Genomic DNA, 20835 nt, shown 5'->3' on the forward strand with positions numbered 1-20835 from the left:
GATAAGAGCTGGCTGCTGGAAGGAGTTGGGAGGCTCTCACCTGAGAACTGACCAAGGAGGTCAGAGAGAGCGAGAGAGCCTGGATATGGAGTTTACTACAGCCCAGCTGGGCTCTGGGCTAACTAGAACAGAGGTGGGCAAACTATGGCCCGCAGGCCACATCTGGCCCGCGAGACTCTCCTGCCCGGCTCCTGCGCTCCTGGCCTGGGAGGCTCGCCCCCATCCCCTCCCCTGCAGCCTCAGCTCATTGTGCCACCAGCGCAATGCTCTGGGAAATGGGACTGCGAGCTCCTGGGGCAGCACAGCTGCAGAGCCGGGGCCTGACCCGGTGCTCTGTGCTGCGCGGTGGCGTGGCTGGCTTCAGCCGGGCGGCGTGGCTGCCTGTCCTGATGCTCTGGGCAGCGTGGCTGTAGCACCACCAGCCACTGATGCTCCAGGCAGTGCAGTAGGGGGGCAGGGAGCAGGGGGGTTGGATAGAGGGAAGGGGAGTTCGGGGTGGTGGTCAGGGGGTGGGAGTGTGGATAGGGGTCGGGGTGGTCAGAGGGCAGGGAACAGGGGGGTTGAATGGGGGCAGGGGTCCCCAGGGGCAGTCAGGAATGAGAGGAGGGGTTGGATGGGGTGGCAGGGAGCAGTCAGGGGCAGAGGTTCCGGGGGCTGCCAGGGGACAGAGAACCAGGGGATTGGATGGGGCAGGAGTCTTGGGATGGGAGGGGGGCATCAAGGGGTGAGAAGCAGGAGGGGTCAGATAGGGGGCCAGGCCAGGCCACACCTGGCTGTTTGGGGAGGCACAGCCTCTGCTAACCGGCCCTCCATACAATTTTGGAAACCCGATGCAGCCCTCAGGCCAAAAAGTTTGCCTGCCCCTGAACTAGAATGTATTTGAACCATCTTTTAACCTTCATTTCTCTGTGCTAACCTGGAGACTTCCTATGCTGTGTTCCAGCTGATAAATAAACCCAACTGTTTTGACAACACTGTTTGAATATCACTGTAAATGCTTGCTGAGGTCCATTAATCCCTGAAGAGTATACAAGTCTCTATCAGGAGACTATCTCAGTTGGACTCGCTGAACAGAGCTCACTGTGTGAAGCAGGAATGCTGAAGTCTTGGAGGTTCAGTATTAGGAGACAGTGAGGCCACATGGCCTACCCTGAAGGAAGGGTGAGACTGAAGGGGTTCCTCCAAGAGACTGTTCCAAAGCTGGGGGTGTAGTGCTAAACCTGTGGATCTGTGACATACCAACATTATGGTTTTAGATTTACCATTGATATTATTTGCTTCAGCAAAACTTACCAGTGCTAGCCTCAGCTAAGATGAGATAAGCAGGAACTAATTCCACAGAATCTGGACCACAGGTATCAATGCTGAAACGCAGTGAATGTAAAGCTGCAGGAATTGCTTCTTCATGTTTTCCTTCAAACACAAACTTCTGGGCCACTTTGTAAGTAAAGTCAACTAAGTGTTTCTATGGGGGAAAAATTAACAATGGAATGGGAGCGAGCAAATGAAAATATTGTATCGATGTATACACCATCTACCTTTACAACCAATTGCTACATACACGGTTACAAATGGGAAACCCTGTTATGAGTTGAGTGAGTTAAAACCCATTGAGATTGACAGGTGTAAACTCACCCTTCAGTTAACATTACTTTAAGCATAACATCCCGCCTAAGACAAAAGGTGTGTGTGAACCTGCTCAGGAGCTTCTGGCTGAGCACTGTTTTGGTGTGTGCATGTGTGTGAAAAGAGAGATCACACAGAAACTGAGAATAGACAAGAACAAAGAAAAAGGGAGAGGCAAAAAAGCCAAGCATGAGCCTGTAAACACACGGTGACCCTTGGAAAAGCTAGAGAGCACATTTTTGGGACTGGTGTTGGTTAAAGAGGTTTTGGGGCTGTACGGTAATAAACTTCTCCTTTTGTTCTTTGTTCCTTCTGCTTTACATTCCTTGAAAATAAATAAGACTGCATGAAAGAAAATACCTGATTCCATCAATTTCTACTTCCAAATGGATCATCTCCAGGGTCCCAAACTTTTGACTAGCCACTCATGTAAAAAATGACAGGTTTCAGAGTAGCAGCTGTGTTAGTCTGTATCTGCAAAAAGAACAGGACTTGTGGCACCTTAGAGACTAACACATTTATTTGAGCATAAGCTTTCATGGGCTACAGCCCACTTCATCGGATGCATGGAATGGAAAATACAGTAGGAAGATATATATATACACAGAGAACATGAAACAATGGGTGTTACCATACACACTCTAACAAGAGTGATCAGTTAAGGTGAGCTATTACCAGCAGGAGAGAAAAATAACTGTTTGTAATGGTAATGAAAATGGTCCATTTGCAGTAGTTGACAAGAAGCTGTAAGGAACAGTGGGGGAGGAGGGGGAATAAACATGGGGAAATAGTTTTACTTTGTGTAATGACCCATCCACTCCCAGTCTTTATTCAAGCCTAATTTAATGGTGTCCATTTTGCAAATTAATTCCAATTCAGCAGTCTCTCGTTCGAGTCTGTTTTTGAAATTTTTTTGTTGTAATATTGCGACTTTTAGGTCTGTAATCGAGTGACCAGGGAGGTTGAAGTGTTCTCCGTCTGGTTTTTGAATGTTACAATTCTTGACATCTGATTTGTGTCCATTTATTCTTTTACGTAGAGACTGTCTGGTTTGGCCAATGTACATGGCAGAGAGGCATTGCTGGCACATGATGGCATATATCACATTGGTAGATGTGCAGGTGAACAAGCCTCTGATAGTGTGGCTGATGTGATTAGGTCTCCCCTGAATAGATGGTAACCCCTGAATAGATATGTGGACAGACTAGGCAACGCGCTTTGTTGCAAGGATAGGCTCCTAGGTTAGTGTTTTTGTTGTGTGGTCTGTGATTGCTAGTGAGTATTTGCTTCAGGTTGAGGGGCTGTCTGTAAGCAAGGACTGGCCTGTCTCCCAAGATCTGTGAGAGTGATGGATTGTCCTTCAGGATAGGTTGTAGATCCTTGATGATGCACTGGAGAGGTTTTAGTTGGGGGGGCGTTCTGTTACTTTCTTTGTTGGGTCTGTCCTGTAGTAGGTGACTTCTGGGTACTCTTCTGGCTCTGTCAATCTGTTTCTTCAATTCAGCAGGTAGGTATTGTAGTTGTAAGAATGCTTGATAGAGATCTTGTAGGTGTTTGTCTCTGTCTGAGGGATTGGAGCAAATGTGATTGTATCGTAGAGCTTGGCTGTAGACAATGGATCATGTGGTATGGTCGGGATGAAAGCTGGAGGCATGTAGGTAAGTTTAGCGGTCAGTAGGTTTCCGCTATAGGGTGGTGTGTATGTGACCATCGCTTATTAGCACTGTAGTGTCCAGGAAGTGGATCTCTTGTATGGACTGGTCCAGGCTGAGGTTGATGGTGGCGTGGAAATTGTTGAAATCATGGTGGAATTCCTCAAGGGCTTCTTTTCCATGGGTCCAGATGATGAAGATGTCATCAATGTAGTGCAAGTAGAGCAGGGGCATTAGGGGACGAGAGCTGAGGAAGCATTGTTCTAAGTCAGCCATAAAAATGTTGGCATACTGTGGGGCCATGCGGGTACCCATAGAAGTGCCGCTGATTTGAAGGTAAGAGATCCATGTACTTATCTGATCTTATGCTCAAATAAATTGGTTAGTCTCTAAGGTGCCACAAGTACTCCTGTTCATGTCAAAAAGTGATTGTAATTTTAGTTGTTATCTATAAGTGGATGAGACTTGGGTATGTCACATTAAAAGGCCATGGGTTCTATTCCTAGCTCTACCAGAAAGTAACCTTGTATAATCTCAGCTCCTCTGTTACCCCATCTGTAAATGAAGGGAATGATACTTGCAGCCTGCAAGGAAGGGATATAAGGACTTACTGAATAATAAAAGGCAGTGCACACAGATTAACACAAGTCCATGGAAAAAATGACACAAACTCATGATCTCCTAGCTCTCAGCCTAGTGCACCTACCCTTTGACCAATGGGTATTTTGATATGCAGAATCAGAATCTGTTTTTGCTGTGTCCCGGCTAGAGCTCTAGTTCTGCATGTATCATAGAAATACAATACAGGAGCATGTGCAGTACAGTTGGAATGTTCAGAAAATAACAAAAAGGGATGTTGTAGGAAAATAGTTTGGGGAGTGCGTGGTCTACAGACTTTTTACACCCAACTTGATGCAGAGCTCACCTACACACTGGTTGGGAGAAGAAATGTCTTCTCTGTGGTTGTCAAGGGGACATGCTGCTTTCGCTTATGATTCAAGGGACTCCTTTGAAGCCTTTTTGCTGGCTGTGCAAGCTGTGGGAGTAGGGAGACCAGTGCTCAGGAAGGCCAAGCATTAAAAAAAACAAAACCCACACAAATTATCCCTGGCTCCAGGCTGTTCTTCTGAGATTTATTTCAGTGATGGAACCTTCCTTGCAGACTGCTCAATTGACTTAGTATGGACCTAGTCTATGCATCAGCTGGCAGTGGAGCTTTCCTGCACTGCTAAATCAGGCAAGTGCAGACCTTGCCTATGTGCCATCAAGCAGTTTCAACATTTTCCCTGGGGGGAAGTCAAGAGCAAGGGGAACATTTACTTGCCCTTCTGCTTCTCCTCACGGCCTGTCATTTCTGAGGAAAGAGGGTAGGAAATGATACCACTATTGAGGAAATATTTTTATTTTAGTTTTGACAAAAGCCTCAAAGCCCATGAGGAAAATTAGAGAAATATAATTGAAAAAGTTTAAAACTCCTATGTAGATTCTTCCTATTGTGCATCCAAACCCTGGCTCAGAGTCAAAGATCTGGTCTGCCTCCTCTTCCTAGGAAGTAGTTGAACCTTACTGTAAGCCTGTCAGACAAGTAAGGGGTCAGATAATGTATCTGTCTGTGCCTTTTATAAATAAAACACCCAGTACAATTTTGATTGCTATAAAAGCAATAAATAATAAATACTTTCAAAGTTGTTGCATAATCATAGAATCTCAGGGTTGGAAGGGACCTCAGGAGGTCATCTAGTCCAACCCCCTGCTCAAAGCAGGACCAAACCCAACTAAATCATCCCAGCCAGGGCTTTGTCAAGCCTGACCTTAAAAACCTCTAAGGAAGGAGATTCCACCACCTCCCTAGGTAACCCATTCCAGTTCTTCACCACCCTACTAGTGAAAAAGTTTTTCCTAATATCCAACCTAAACCTCCCCCTCTGCAACTTGAGACCATTACTCCTTGTTCTGTCATCTTCTATCACTGAGAACAGTCTAGATCCATCCTCTTTGGAACCCCCTTTCAGGTAGTTGAAAGCAACTATCAAATCCCCCCTCATTCTTCTCTTCTGCAGACTAAACAATCCCAGTTCCCTCAGCCTCTCCTCATAAGTCATGTGCTCTAGCCCCCTAATCATTTTTGTTGCCCTCCGCTGGACTCTCTCCAATTTATCCACATCCTTCTTGTAGTGTGGGGCCCAAAACTGGACACAGTACTCCAAATGAGGCCTCACCAGTGCTGAGTAGAGGGGAATGATCACATCCCTCGATCTGCTGGATCGAGGGATGTGATAATAATGTGATAATGGGTATGTGAAGTCAGGTTAGAAAAAAGGCTAGGACTAAGTTATGATGAGTATTCAAATTCATATGATCATTGCACTCAATAATGTGAATGATATCTTTGCTGTACTATAGATTTTATTAAAAATCTGGTTCAATTCATTCCATATACAATCATGGATTGCTGGATGAGCAGAGGAAATGTGTAGAGAATCTTGATATTACTTCACTCACCTTGTCTTAGTTTTCCATGACATTTCAGTGTTTTGATGGAGTCTGCCCAAAGGGTATAGATACAATGCACAATTTAGGGATTAGTTTTCAATCTCAAGCTAAACTTCAAAATCCACATTTTGACAATGTTCAGAAGTGCCTTTTCCCATCTCCAAAATATTCAGTAATTGAAAACCCCTTTTTAAAAAAAATATAAAGACACTGACTTTGCCATAGTGGCCTCGCCTTCATGACTTCTAGGATGTACTATTGTAATGCACTTTATCTGACATTACCTTTCAAACCCACAGGCAGATAGTAGCTACAGGTGAACATGATAGCACATGTTCCACAGGTGAGGATACCTTCTGTATACCATGTCAGTAAGTGCACGCCAAGTTATTACTTTAATCATAGAAAAACTACATCATGTGGATCTAGTTAACAATACCTGACAGAGTACCTGACTGTTCTGTGTCTCTTTATGGTAACACAGATCAGGAGAACTGGAATTGTTGACCGTTCTGAGATACAGGTGGGGACTTTCAGGTGCTCAAGTCCCATTAAAAATCAGTAGGAGTTAGGCACTTACCTCTTTTAAGAGGCTTTGAACATATCAGCCATAATTTTGAAAAGGCAGTGATTTTTCTATTGAGGGCCCATACTGTTTAAAACAATCCTCTCTGCATATTAACAAGGGATATGCTAATAGGCTATCCACCAGATACTAGCGATCGGCGCATTAGCAATGTTCAGAATAATATCTTATTTTTGAGTCATTCTATCATCTTAATATTTTATGATTTGAGGGAAAAGCAGGTGAAGGGCTCTTTTCTTTTGATCTAATTGGTCACTCTAGTAGTATGACATGATTAGGATGTGTTTTGTTAAAGCACCCAAATGGCTCTGTTACAACAGCTAAAAATAAAAATAATAATAATAAAAAAAAACAAAACCTCCACCTAATTAAATGTCAGTCGGATGTTTTCCATACCTTAAACACATATACAGATAGGAAGAAAATTCTAATTATTTTCACAGATCTCTCAAGCAATATTCGCTTTTTCTTTTACATACCTGCCTGTGAAGAAGCTGTTCCATGCCATGTTTTCTTTCTTTTTCAGAATTGAAAAATGGAAATGATGTACGTATTGGAATCAACAATTGGCATATTTTCTCATGGATGCTAACCCAGTCAGCTTTTTGATGATCTACATCACTGGTAAAATATGAGGAAAATACTTTTTTTAAAAGTATTGTTTATCTTTATTGCATTTCTAGTTGTATATTCTGTCAATTCCTGCTGTAGTTTCTACTGGATTTCACCAATAATGAATGGTTACTCATAACAAATAGTCTGTAGCAGGATCTAGTTCCCTAACAGGATTCCAGAATAGGAAGGTAGTGCTCTTCTGCCAAGTCAACTTAACATAAGATGTTAGAACCCTCCAGAGAAATCACTTACAAAACCTTTGTTAAGGTGGAGTTAAAGCTGCTGCTATGCAACAGGGCCTTGCGAGCTGTGTACACTTTTGTAACGTGGAACTTCAAAACCACAATCTCAAATGTTGGAAAACTGGGAACTGCTAAGTTAAAGTCTCCCAGCATATCACCAAAGAAAACATTAGTGTGAGCAAACATCCCCCCTCAAATTAAGAAACGTAGGAAAAACACAGCTAAGGTGCTGATTCCCATGGCACACAGTTTCTACTCTGCTTTCCATAAAGTGAGTGGAAAATATTCACCACCAAACCTGCAAGCAATCCCCTCACTGCATCGTTAGCATCCTTAATTGTGATTATACAATTGGGAACAAAGAAAAGCAGCTCAACACCTCTAGTGTGATCTCTGTCAATCATTAGCGATTATTCCCATATCAGTACTACTTATAGCGATCACCCTGATGGTCTTGTTGCACTGCATGAATAGGAGTCCTTATCTGGAGTTCTCATGGATGCAGAGAGAATGTCATTTCTTGTTAGGAAAAGGTAAGGCACTGTGATGTTCCTAGTGCCTATCATCATCCCTACAGGTTTCAGAGTGGTAGCCGTGTTAGTCTGTATTAGCAAAAACAATGAGGAGTCCTTGTGGCACCTCAGAGACTAACAAATTTATTTGGACATAAACTTCCGTGGGCTATAACCCACTTCATCAGATGCATGGAGTGGAAAATACAGTAGGCAGGTATAAATATACAGCACATGAAAAGAAATTTCCCCTCTGTTGATACTCACCACTTCTTGTCAACTGTTGGAAATGGGGAACATCCACCCTCATTGAATTGGCCTCATTAGCACTGACCCCCGACTTGGTAAGGCAACTCCCATCTTTTCATGTGCTGTATATTTATACCTGCTCCTGTATTTCCACTCCATGCATCTGATGAAGTGGGTTATAGCCCATGAAAGCTTATGCCCAAATAAATTTGTTAGTCTCTAAGGGTATGTCTACACTACAAGACTATTTCAAATCAACTTAAGTCGAATTTGTGGAATCGACCTTATGAAGTCAAATTTGTGTATCCACACTAAATACACTAATTCGACTGTGTGAGTCCACAGTAACGGGGCCAGCGTCGACTTTGGAAGCGGTGCACTGTGGGAAGCTATCCCACAGTTCCCGCAGTCCCCGCTGCCCATTGGAATGCTGGGTAGAGTCCTCAATGCCTGCTGGGGGAAAAAATGTGTCGAGGATGGTTTTGGGTAACTGTCATCATTGAACCGTCAATCACGCCCTCCCTCCCTCCCTGAAAGCGCCTGCGGGCAATCTGTTCGTGCACTTTTCTGCTCAGTGACAGCGCGGGTGCCACAGCACTGCGAGCACGGAGCCCGCTGCAGTTATGGCCGTTGTCAACTCCTTGCACCTTATCGTCCACCTCTTCCACAGTCAGCTGCTGAGAAATAGGGCTACTTTTCAATGGTGCTGCGAGCACTGGTGGACCATGGGGGACATTTTACCAACATCAACGTCGGGTGGCCAGGCAAAGTTCATGACGTGCGTGTTTTCAGAAACTCTGGTCTATTTAACTGCAGGAAGGTAGTTTCTTCCCGGACCACAAAATAACTCTTGGGGATGTGCAGATGCCTATAGTGATCCTCGGGGACCCAGCCTACCCGCTAATGCCCTGGCTCGTGAAGCCCTATGCAGGCGCCTTGCACAGCGACAAGGAACTCTTCAAGTACCAGCGAGCAGCGTGACCTGTGACTGTTCAGTTTCTTTACAGAGAAGCTGAAGCTGCCCCTGTTTCTTTACCAAGTTACTGTTGACTAGCATCTGCAGTTACATACCCCGTCCACCCCGCTTCCCCCACTTCCAACACACGTTTAAAAATAAAATACATGTTCCACTGTAACTTTACAAAGGTTTCTTTATTGATGACTTTGCGTTAAAGGGTTGAAACTGGGACGCAGACTGTGCTGGGTAGGGTGTGCGGTGATGTGAAGACCGCCTCTAAACTCGAGGAATGACAGGCTCCTGCTCCCAGAGCGGTCTGCAGTGTTGGACTGGTTGTTTCAACGGAGCCTGCCATCCCTCCTTTTTGGGACTCTGTGTGCGGAGGCTATGTGGCCTTGTGGCGGGGGAGGACGGATACAGATTCCTCTGCTGCGTGGCTCTGTGGTCCAGGACAGGGACCGTTGCATGAGATCTGTAACCCCCCTCCCCCGCTACAAAGTCACGTACCCCCACACCCACACAGAACCTGCAAACCACCTCCCATACCGACCAGGGTGCCTACTGACTGCACTGTGTGTGTGACCTGCTGCTGATCCTGCCCCCGTCTCTGTACCCTGCTAAAGGTGACTGTCCTATGCAATACCCTACCCCCTTCCCCACCCACCCACCCCTTCAAACACAGCGTTGTGTAAAAAAGCATGACGGAAACAGTAATTAACAGCGAAGTATTTTTAATAATTAACCAGACAGTCAGGGGATGAAACTGGGATTGGGGCTTGGGTGAGTCAGGAAGGGAAGGAATTCTCAAAAATTAGGGTATGAGAGCTTTTGGGTACTTGAGCACTCTGCTGGGGTGCAGTGACAGTTTTCACAGCCCCTGGCGCCACTCCTTCTGGTTACTTTGGGTGACGGGAGGTATGGGACTTTGTGGCGGGGGAGGGCAGTTGCAGATACACTGCGGGGGGGCTCTGTCCTCCTGGCTGCGGTCCTGCAGAACATCCACAAGGCGCCGGAGCGTGTCCGTTTGCTCCCTCATTAGTCCAAGCAGCGTTTGAGTCGCCTGCTTGTCTTCCTCACGCCACCTCTCCTCCCGTTCGCTGTGTGAGCGCTGGTACAGAGAGAGGGTCTCCCTCCACTGGCTCTGCTGGTCCGCCTCGGCTCGGGAGCACCCCATAACTTCAGCGATCATCTCGTCCCGTGTCTTTTTCTTTCGCCACCTAATCTTTGCCAGCCTCTGTGAGGGGGATGTTGTGGCAGGTCTGGAGACAGTCGAAGCTGTGTGATGGGAAAAAGGAAGTGAATTCCTTGCAAAGATACATTTTTGCGAACAATGAACACAGTCTAGTCTGTGTCTGTGAACAACACCATGCACAGCACCTATCTCGTCTGCACTCCTGCAGCAGGCAATCCTGAAAGCATAAACTCTGCCCCTGTTCTACCCCATCGCAGTGTCCCCCGACCCTTGCACTTCTGGGTTGAGATCCCAGTGCCTGATGGTGCAAATTTCATTGTCGCGGGTGGTTCTGGGTAAAGTAGTCAGTCATTCCTTCCTCCGGGAAAGCAACGCCAGACAATCATTTCGAGCCCGTTTTCCCTGGATTGCCCTGGCATACGCCATAGCGTGGCAACCATGGAGCCTGTTTTGCCTTTTGTCACGTCACCGTATGTGTACTAGATGCCGCGGATAGAGGCGATTCAGCAGCGCTACACAGCAGCATTCATTTGCTTTTGCATGACAGCAGAGATGGTTATCAGCCATATTGCACCATCAACCACGCCAATGTAAATTGGCAAGGTGATGACGGGTAGCAGTCCTACTGCACTACACCTTCTGCTGCTGTCATAAGTGCCCCTATCAGAGATCAGCCGGGGGCGCAAAAGACAAAACTGGGAATGACTCCCCGAGTCAATCCCTCCTTTATGGTACCTAAAAATAGAAACAGTCCCGCCTAGAATATGGGGCAACTGTACTAGGGTTTTAGTGTATCAGAGAACTACAGAGCACAGCCGCTCTGTGTCAGATCCCGCAGGAATGACGAGCTGCGTGCCATTCACAGGGAGTGCCCCTACAACAACCCTACCTGTTGCTTCCCTCCTCCCCCAGCCTTCCTGGGCTACCGTTGTAGTGTCCCCCCATTTGTATGCTGAAGTAATAAAGAATGCAGGAATAAGAAACAGTGACTTGTTAGGGAAATGAAATGAGGGTAAGGCAGCCTCCAGCTGCTATGATAGTCCAGGCAGTACAGAATCTTTTCTTTACACATGAAGGGCGGGGGCTGATGGAGCTCAGCCCCCTGTTGCTATGATGAAGACGGTTAGCAGGCCGTCTACTTATGGGCTGACGATGAGGACAGGTAGCAAACCTACTGCACTACACCATCTGCCACAAGGCTGATGATGAGGACGGGTACCAGTCGTATTGCACCGTCAGCCACCCATAAGGCGGCGGGGGGGGGGGCGAGGATGCTACCGTGGCGTGCCGCAGCATCGCGTCTACCAGCAGCATTCAGTACACATAGGGTGACATTTACAAGAGTCAAGAGACGATTTCTTTCCCTTTTCCTTCTGGGGGTGGGGGGTGGCTGTACATTGACGAGCTATGCCCTGAACCACCGCGGACACTGTGTTTGACCCTAGAAGCATTTGGAGCTCAGCCAAGAATGCAAATGATTTTCGGACACATCGGGAACTGTGGGATAGCTTGCGTCCTCAGTCCCCCCCCCCCGCCTTCCGTCCGTGACCGTCCATTTGATTCTTTGGCTTTCCGTTACGCTTGTCACGCAGCAGCATGCTGACTCTCTGCTACGCCGTCTGTCCGGAGATTTTTTAAAAATACTTTGTGTAACATTACGGTAATTTTCCTAATTAGATGCAGGAGTCGCCGAGCGAAATCGCTCTGAGGAGGGTCACTGAAGGAGATAGAGAGCGCATGCTGCGTGAAAGCCAGCACAAAGCAGGGGCCTATGCTGCCAGTATTATGGAGGCAATGCTCCCAGAAAACCTCAATAAAGCCTGGTGCGGAAAATTGTGCTACCACGGAGCACCCAGTAAGGCAGCTCTCCCCAGGAACCTCCTGCGGAGGCTTTTCGATTTCCTCCTGGAGAGCTGCGTGGAGATCTCCCTGGATGATTTCTGTTCTATCCCCATATATATAGAGAGACCTCCTTTACACATACTTCAGATTCCTGTTATATTAAGAATAAAAGTTTACATGTTTAAAGCACTTACCGACTGCTCCTTCCCCTGATTCAGGGTCCGGGTTAACGGCCGGGGAGGGTTGGTAGGGGATCTCCGTGAGGGTGATGAAGAGATCCTGGCTGTCGGGGAAACCAACGTTGTAAGCGCTGTCGCCTGCCTCGTCCTCCACAAACCCTTCCTCATCTTCACCGTCCGCGAACATCGCTGAGGAACTGGCCGTCGACACTGTCCCATCGTCAGAGTCCACGGTCACTGGTGGGGCAGTGGTGGCAGGCTCCGTAGCGTCCGTTTGCCGCTTTGATTTTTTGGTAGCCTTGTCTGGGGTCCTTGATTTCACACGGCGCTGTGTTGCATCCCGCCTGTATCCTCTGTCTCTCATGGCTTTGGAGACCTTCCCGTAGGACTTTGCATTCTGTTTTTTGGAGCGCAGCTCCGAAAGCACAGACTCCTCGCCCCACACACCGATCAGATCAAAGACTTCCCGGTCACTCTATGCTGGGTCCCTCTTTCTATTCAGAGATTACATGAACTCCTCTGCTGGAGAGCTCTGCATTGCTGCCGGTGCTGCTGAGCTCACCCCGATGTCCAACCATGAAATTAGATTCAAACTGTTCAGACAGGAAAAGGAATTCAAATTTTCCCGGGGCTTTTCCTGTTTGGCTGGTCAGAACATCCAAGCTCGGACTGCTGTCCAGAGCGTCAACAGAGTGGTGCACTGTGGGATTGCTCCCGGAGCTACTAAGTTCGATTTGCATCCACACCTAGCCTAATTCGACATAGCCATGTCGAATTTAGCGCTACTCCCCTCGTCGGGGAGGAGTACAGAATTCGAACTAAAGAGCCCTCTATGTCGAATTAAATGGCTTCCTGGTGTGGACGGGTGCATGGTTAATTCGAATTAACGCTGCTAAATTAGAATTAAAGTCCTAGTGTAGACCAGGCCTAAGATGCCACAAGGACTCCTCGTTGTTTTTATCATCCCTACGGGGCAGAGAAAGATTATGTTGTGTATGAAGAAGCACCGGGAGAAATGCAGGTTCAACAGAACTACCACTAAGTGGATACACAATTGGTTAAGCAACTGCAAACAAAGAGTAACTATTAATGAAATGATGTTGGATTGGAGGGAAGTCTCAAGTGGGATTCCACAGGGATCTGTTCTGGTCCAGTGTTGTTTAACATTTTTATTAATGACCTGGCTGTAGGTATACAGAGCACACTGACCAAGTGTGCAGATTACACAAAGCTAGAAGGGGTTGCCAATACTTTGGAAGATACAGCTACAATTCAGAGGGATCTTGACAAATTGGAGAACTGAGCAATAGACCATAAAATGAAATTCAACAAAGACAAATGTAAGGTGCTACACGTAGGGAAGAAAAACCAAATGGACACACATAGAATGGGGGGAAACTAGCTCGGCAGCAGCACTGGTGAGAAAGATCTGGGAGTTTTGGTGCAGCACAACCTCAGCATGAGTCAGCAATGTGATGCTGTTGCAAAAAAAAGTAAATGCAATTTTAGGATGCATTAAGAGACATAGCATGCAAGTCATGGGAGGTAATAGCACCGCTCTAATCAGCGCTGGTTACGCCTCGCTGGAGTACTGTGTCCAATTTTGGTCACCAATGCATAGAAAGGATGTAGAGAAACTGGAAAGGATCCAGAGGCAAGTGACAAAGATGATCAAATGGATGGAATGCAAACCATACAAGCAAAGGCTGAAGGAATTGGGTATGTTTAGTTTGGAAAAGAGGAGATGGGGGGTGGGGGGATATTATAGCGGACTTCAGAAACTGCCACAAAAAAAGACATAGAAAAATTGTTCTCTTTTCCCACAGAAGGCAGGATAAGAGGCAATGGGTTCAAACTCCAGCAGAGCAGATTTAGATTAAATCTCAGAAAAATCTTCCTAACTGTAAGAACAGCAGGACAATGGAACAGACACCTCTGGAGATCTCCTTCACTGGAGGTTTTCAAAAGGAGGCTGGATAGCCATCTGTTTAAGATGGTTTAGACACAACAAATCCTGCATATTGGCAGGAGGTTAGATTAGATGACTCTTGCAGTTCCTTCTAACCTTATGATTCTATGATTCTTAACTGTGCATGTCCTGATTTTTAACAGTAATGCTCTTTTTGGGAGTATGTGGGGAAAGCTTAACTGTTTTCTAATGTTTGAGTTCGGGGCATTGAAATCCAATGTTCAGAAAGGTATTGGGAGCAGAAGACCACATTATGCAGCAGCAACCTTAACTCCACTTCAGCAAAAAAATGAATAAGTGAATTCTATATTGAGTCTTTGGGCTGGAAATAGAAATAAAGAACCTTGTCATGAACTACCCATTACCCTCTTTGATTTATTGTTAGGAAACACCTCTCTCATTAGAGAAAAAGACATGTGTTATTGGTTTGTCTCTGGAAGTAGTTGGAACCTATAGAAGAATATAGAGAAAGAATACTGTGCAGCAGACTGACCAGTCTAGGTGGCCGGGTGAGATATTATCATTTCTTGTTCATAACTATGATTTACTGACACATTTGTGCCTCCTTCCCCACTTTCATACCCACACTTCATTATGGCATATTGATAACATGGGGCAGAAGAAGGAAGGCATTAGGAGGATTGTGGGAAAATAGGGGCTCTGATGTTTCCAGCATGTAATGACACCCACCCACAAACTTCCATCTCATCCAAATTAGTTGGTGAAGCGGAATGACCTATTCAGCATCTAGGGGAAAGGACTGGACAAAGATGATGATTATTGGTTGGAGGAAGCAACAAGAATGGACAGAGGTTACTTCAGATCCTCTGATTAAGACAGTTTGCCTGCCATTTGTAATGAAGCTTCAAAAACTATGAATTCTGTTCAAACTCACTTGTTCTGGACACTGTGACAGCCCCAAACCAGTGGGGTACAGGAGTCTGGTCGAGGGCAAATATACTGGTCACTGGATGAGTAGTTTTCTGTTCCCTGAGTGACCAGAGCAGGGGCTGCACTAGAGTAATCAGGAACCTGCTAGAACCATTAAGGCAGACAGGCTGATTAGAACACCTGCAGCCAATCAAGGCAGGCTAATCATGGCACCTGGATTTAAAAAGGAACTCACTCCAGTCAGGCCAGGGGGAGCTAGAGTGTGTGAGGAGCTGAGAGTGAGAGCTAGAGTGAGAGCTGCTGGAGGACTGAGGAGTACAAGCGTTATCAGACACCAGGAGGAAGGTCCTGTGGTGAGGATAAAGAAGGTGTTTGGAGGAGGCCATGGGGAAGTAGCCCAGGGAGTTGTAGCTGTCATGCAGCTGTTACAGGAGGCACTATAGACAGCTGCAATCCACAGGGCCCTGGGCTGGAACCCGGAGTAGAGGGTGGGCCCGGGTTCCTCCCAACTCCTGATCAGACACAGGAGAAGTTGACTCAGACTGTGGGGAAGATCACTGAGGTGAGCAAATCTGCCAATAAGTGCAGGACCCATCAAGGTAGAGAAGGAACTTTGTCACAACACTCGGTTAGCCTCACTGGCCAAGAGCATTGCTTGGTATCTGCATTTGGCTATAAGCTTCTAACCTTTTATTTTAATATAGAGATCAACATATTATACTACTGGTCATAGAATCATAGAATCTCAGGGTTGGAAGGGACCTCAGGAGGTCATCTAGTCCAACCTCCTGCTCAAAGCAGGACCAAACCCAACTAAATCATCCCAGCCAGGGCTTTGTCAAGCCTGACCTTAAAAACCTCTAAGGAAGAAGATTCCACTACCTACCTAGGTAACCCATTCCAGTGCCTCACCACCCTACTAGTGAAAAAGTTTTTCCTAATGTCCAACCTAAACCTCCCCCTCTGCAACTTGAGACCATTACTCCTTGTTCTGTCATCTTCTACCACTGAGAACAGTCTAGATCCATCCTCTTTGGAACCCCCTTTCAGGTAGTTGAAAGCAGCTATCAAATCCCCCCTCATTCTTCTCTTCTGCAGACTAAACAATCCCAGTTCCCTCAGCCTCTCCTCATAAGTCATGTGCTCCAGCCCCCTAATCATTTTTGTTGCCCTCCGCTGGACTCTCTCCAATTTATCCACATCCTTCTTGTAGTGTGGGGCCCAAAACTGGACACAGTACTCCAAATGAGGCCTCACCAGTGCTGAGTAGAGGGGAATGATCACATCCCTCGATCTGCTGGCAATGCCCCTACTTATACAACCCAAAATGCCATTAGCCTTCTTGGCAACAAGGGCACACTGTTGACTCATATTCAGCTTTTCGTCCACCGTAACCCCTAAGTCCTTTTCTGCAGAACTGCTGCCCAGCCATTCGGTCCCTAGTCTGTAACAGTGCATGGGATTCTTCCGTCCTAAGTGCAGGACTCTGCACTTGTCCTTGTTGAACCTCATCATATTTCTTTTGGCCCAATCCTCTAATTTGTCTAGGTCCTTCTGTATCCTATCCCTACCCTCCAGCGTATCAACCACTCCTCCCAGTTTAGTGTCATCTGCAAACTTGCTAAGGGTGCAGTCCACACCATCCTCCAGATCGTTAATGAAGATATTGAATAAAACCGGCCCCAGCACCGACCCTGGGCACTCCACTTGATACCGGCTGCCAACTAGACATGGAACCATTGATCACTACCCATTGAGCCCGACCATCTAGCCAGCTTTCTATCCACCTTACCGTCCATTCATCCAGCCCATACTTCTTTAACTTGCTGGCAAGAATACTGAGGGAGACTGTATCAAAAGCTTTGCTAAAGTCCAGAAATAGCACATCCACTGCTTTCCCCTCATCCACAGAGCCGGTTATCTCATCATAGAAGGCAATTAGGTTAGTCAGGCATGACTTGCCCTTGGTGAATCCATGCTGACTGTTCCTGATCACTTTCCCCTCCTTTAAGTGGTTCAGGATTGATTCCTTGAGGACCTGTTCCATGATTTTTCCAGGGACTGAGGTGAGACTGACTGGCCTGTAGTTCCCTGGATCTTCCTTCTTCCCTTTTTAAAAGATGGGCACTACATTAGCTTTTTTCCAGTCGTCCGGGACCTCCCCCGATCGCCATGATTTTTCAAAGATAATGGCCAATGGCTCTGCAATCTCATCGGCCAACTCCTTTAGCACCCTCGGATGCAGCGCATCCGGCCCCATGGACTTGTGCTCGTCCAGCTTTCCTAAATAGTCCTGAACTACTTCTTTCTCCACAGAGAGCTGGTCACCTCCTCCCCATACTGTGCTGCAGAGTGCAGCTGTCTGGGAGCTGACCTTGTCTGTGAAGACAGAGGCAAAAAAAGCATTGAGTACACTAGCTTTCTCCACATCCTCCGTCACTAGGTTCCCTCCCTCATTCAGCAAGGAGCCCACACTTTCCTTGACTTTCTTCCTGTTGCTAACATACCTAAAGAAACCCTTCTTGTTACTCCCAACATCTCCGGCTAGCTGCAACTCCAAGTGTGATTTGGCCTTCCTAATTTCACACCTGCATGCCTGAGCAATACTTTTATACTCCTCCCTGGTTATTTGTCCAATCTTCCACTTCTTGTAAGCTGTTTTTTTGTGTTTAAGACGAGCAAGGATTTCACTGTTAAGCCAAGCTGGTCGCCTGCCATATTTACTTTTCTTCCTACACATTGGGATGGTTTGTTCCTGCAACCTCAATAAGGTTTCTTTAAAATACAGCCAGCTTTCCTCGACTCCTTTCCCCGTCATGTTATCCTCCCAGGGGACCTTGCCCATCAGTTCCCTGAGGGAGTCAAAGTCTGCTTTTCTGAAGTCCAGGGTCTCTGTTCTACTGCTTTCCTTTTTTCCTTGTGTCAGGATCCTGAACTCGACCATCTCATGGTCACTGCCTCCCAGGTTCCCATCCACTATTGCTTCCGCTACTATTTCTTCCCTGTTTGTGAGCAGCAGGTCAAGAAGAGCTTTTCCCCAATTGGTTCCTCCAGCACTTGCACCAGGAAATTGTCCCCTATACTGTCCAGAAACTTCCTGGATTGTCTGTGCACCGCTGTATTGCTCTCCCAGCAGATATCAGGGTGATTAAAGTCACCCATGAGAACCAGGGCCTGTGATCTAGCAACTTCTGTTAGTTGCTGGAAGAAAGCCTCGTCCACCTCATCCCCCTGGTCTGGTGGTCTGTAGCAGACTCCCACCACGACATTACCCTTGTTGTTCATACTTCTAAATTTAATCCAGAGACTCTCAGGTTTTTCTGCAGTTTCATACCGGAGCTCTGAGCAGTCATACTGCTCTCTTACATACAACGCAACTCCCCAACCTTTTCTGCCCTGCCTGGTCCATTTTGTATAATTTTTTTTACAAACTCATGGCTTATCCATTTGGTCACAATGCCCTTAGGCAAATTGCTTCAACTTTCTGTGAGCACATTACCCCTCCCAATAAACGGTCATAACAACAGTTACTCTTCTTTTGTATATTTCTATTATATTAAGACACTAAGCCTGCAAATACTTATTCATATCTACTGAAGTCAATGAAAGTTCAGATGCTTGAAGTCAAGAATGCACTTAAGTATTTGTAGGATCAGGATCTTGGTGCTGATTTTTTCTTTTTTCCCCTGAAGTATCAGAGTTCAACAAAAATGGTATTTTCTCACCATACCATGGTGGGTAAAAATTAGTGATTTTAAAAAAACTGAAAACCAGCTTTTATTCAAATCAGATTTTTTTATTTAAGTTAAATATGTTTCTTTTAAAAATTAAAGTATAGGCCCACACTTATTATACTCAATGAAAATCATTTAAATTTAAATACAAACAATAGTATTAAGCACTACGTGTTTGCTACCAAGTTTTAAAGAAAGTCAAATCACTGAACTGGTGGAAGTCACTGACAGCATCTGGAACCAGAGTTTGCTGAAGTGCTAAACCAGCTTCTGACAGCAGTAACCTCTTCTGCGGATGCAGAGAGAATATCTGCTTCATTTCAATCTATTCAACTAGCTCAGTTCAATGACTAGTTCATTAGAAGTTGAGACAGTGATTGAGAGTTGAAAAAGCAGAAAATTTTTTCTTTCAATATATGAATAAAATCTAAGTGTAAGAGGATCTACTAATTCTAAAATCTTGTAGGACATGGTGACCAGAAATTTTAATTTTTAATAATGGAGATATACCAATCTCCTAGAACTGGAAGGGACCCTGAAGGGTCATTGAGTTCAGCCCCCTACCTTCACTAGCAGGACCACTACTGATTTTGCCCCAGATCCCTAAGTGGCCCCCTCAAGTATTGAACTTGTCGGGGACTTTAACCCCGACAGCGAAATTCGTTGTCTGTTCACAGACAGACAACACCAGCAAGGTCCGATCAAAAGCCTTTTATTGACAAGTGCACGCATCAACAAAAGGCCGCTCGTCTCCAGTGAGAACCAGCCCTTTTTACAGCTTAGCATTAGCCTATATAGACAGTTTTATTACGTCATACATCACTCACTTGAGCAAAACCCACCCCCCTTTGTTTAACAACTTAAAACTAGACACTTTTAATATACACACATGCCTAGACTTTATGTCTACAACTTTAGATTATTAATTATATCTTAACAACACCCAAAAGTTAGAAATACAGGGGAGTTTTTAAACAAACCTATAACTCAACCAAAAGTTAGAATCTGAACCGTGGGATGCTAGAGTTCCTTATCAGCTCTTCAAACACTGTCCTTAGCACAGATAATGGTATGCCAGCAATGCAATCCCTGGTTTATCTCAGGCTTGTCTCACGTTTTCCAGGGCTCTGTTAAACAATGCTGCTTTTCAATACTTTTCCACTCTGGGATTACCCAAAACCTTTGCTAGCCTGATTTCAGTCAGGTTAGCATAACTGTTTTATCTGCTATATTTTCATTCAGGCCTAACAAACTCACAACCCTGAGTTTAGCAGGCCAATGCTCAAACCACTGAGCTATTCCTCCACCCAAAGAAAAAAAGAAAGAATGAATCAGGTCAATTCATTATCTACACATAACTATACCTTTGTTTGATAAATCAGTTAGTTTTAAATGCAAAACATTTTTATAAACTTTTTGATCATTTTCCCCATCACTTTTAAGTAGTTTTATTGAATAAAAAAAAAGTTGTGCATTTTAATTGAATTTCTATTCAAACAGAGCTTTATATAAATCCCGAGTAAAAATTAACCATCTAATAAATAAGAAATGGATTAGTCACCATTTTCTAACAAAATAAAAATGTAAAAATTAACAATCTGTGTATTTTAAGTAAACATTAAGTAAATGCATATAGATACAATGGATGTACCTGATTAGCACCAAAAAAAAAAAAAGTACCAAATTTTATGCATAGGCTATATTTAATTGCAAATCAGCATGTTGCAATGATTATCAACCAATGAGAATCAACGTTTCTTTAGAAAAATAATTAAAAAATACAAATGCAGTACACTATTATAATCAATTATTTAAATCAAAGTTTCCTGATTGCTGCCTTAAATCATGATTAAAATCAGTGAGTCTAATCAATCCACCCTGCTCCATACTCCTCCATACAGAGGTACTGTACCATAGCTGTAGTCTTGCCACTAGGAATGCTCTGCCTACCAAGCCTGGTAGTCTAAACCAGTAGTTCCCAAACTGTGGGGTGCACCCCTATGGGGCATGGCAGAATGTTCAGGGGGGCATGGCAGGGCCCGGGTCAGCCCCCATGGGGGAGTAGGGGAAGGAGCACCACCCAGCCCCAGCCCCT

At 45.4% G+C, this 20835-nt stretch overlaps 1 protein-coding gene across 1 annotated transcript in view; it reads right to left on the reverse strand.

Moving 5' to 3' along the window:
• The window catches only part of ZMYND12 (zinc finger MYND-type containing 12), a 38309-nt gene that overhangs the window by 15612 nt on the left and 1862 nt on the right, over positions 1-20835 (reverse strand). Inside the window, exons 2-3 of the mRNA XM_039509380.1 lie at positions 6837-6978; positions 1294-1465 (exon numbers count right to left, since the gene is read on the reverse strand). Of these exons, the coding sequence (XP_039365314.1) occupies positions 1294-1465; positions 6837-6978 (314 nt within the window). The remainder of the gene's footprint in view (positions 1-1293; positions 1466-6836; positions 6979-20835) is intronic.

The sequence above is a fragment of the Mauremys reevesii genome, linkage group 21 (assembly GCF_016161935.1).
Source record: "Mauremys reevesii isolate NIE-2019 linkage group 21, ASM1616193v1, whole genome shotgun sequence".
NCBI lineage: Eukaryota > Metazoa > Chordata > Testudines > Geoemydidae > Mauremys > Mauremys reevesii.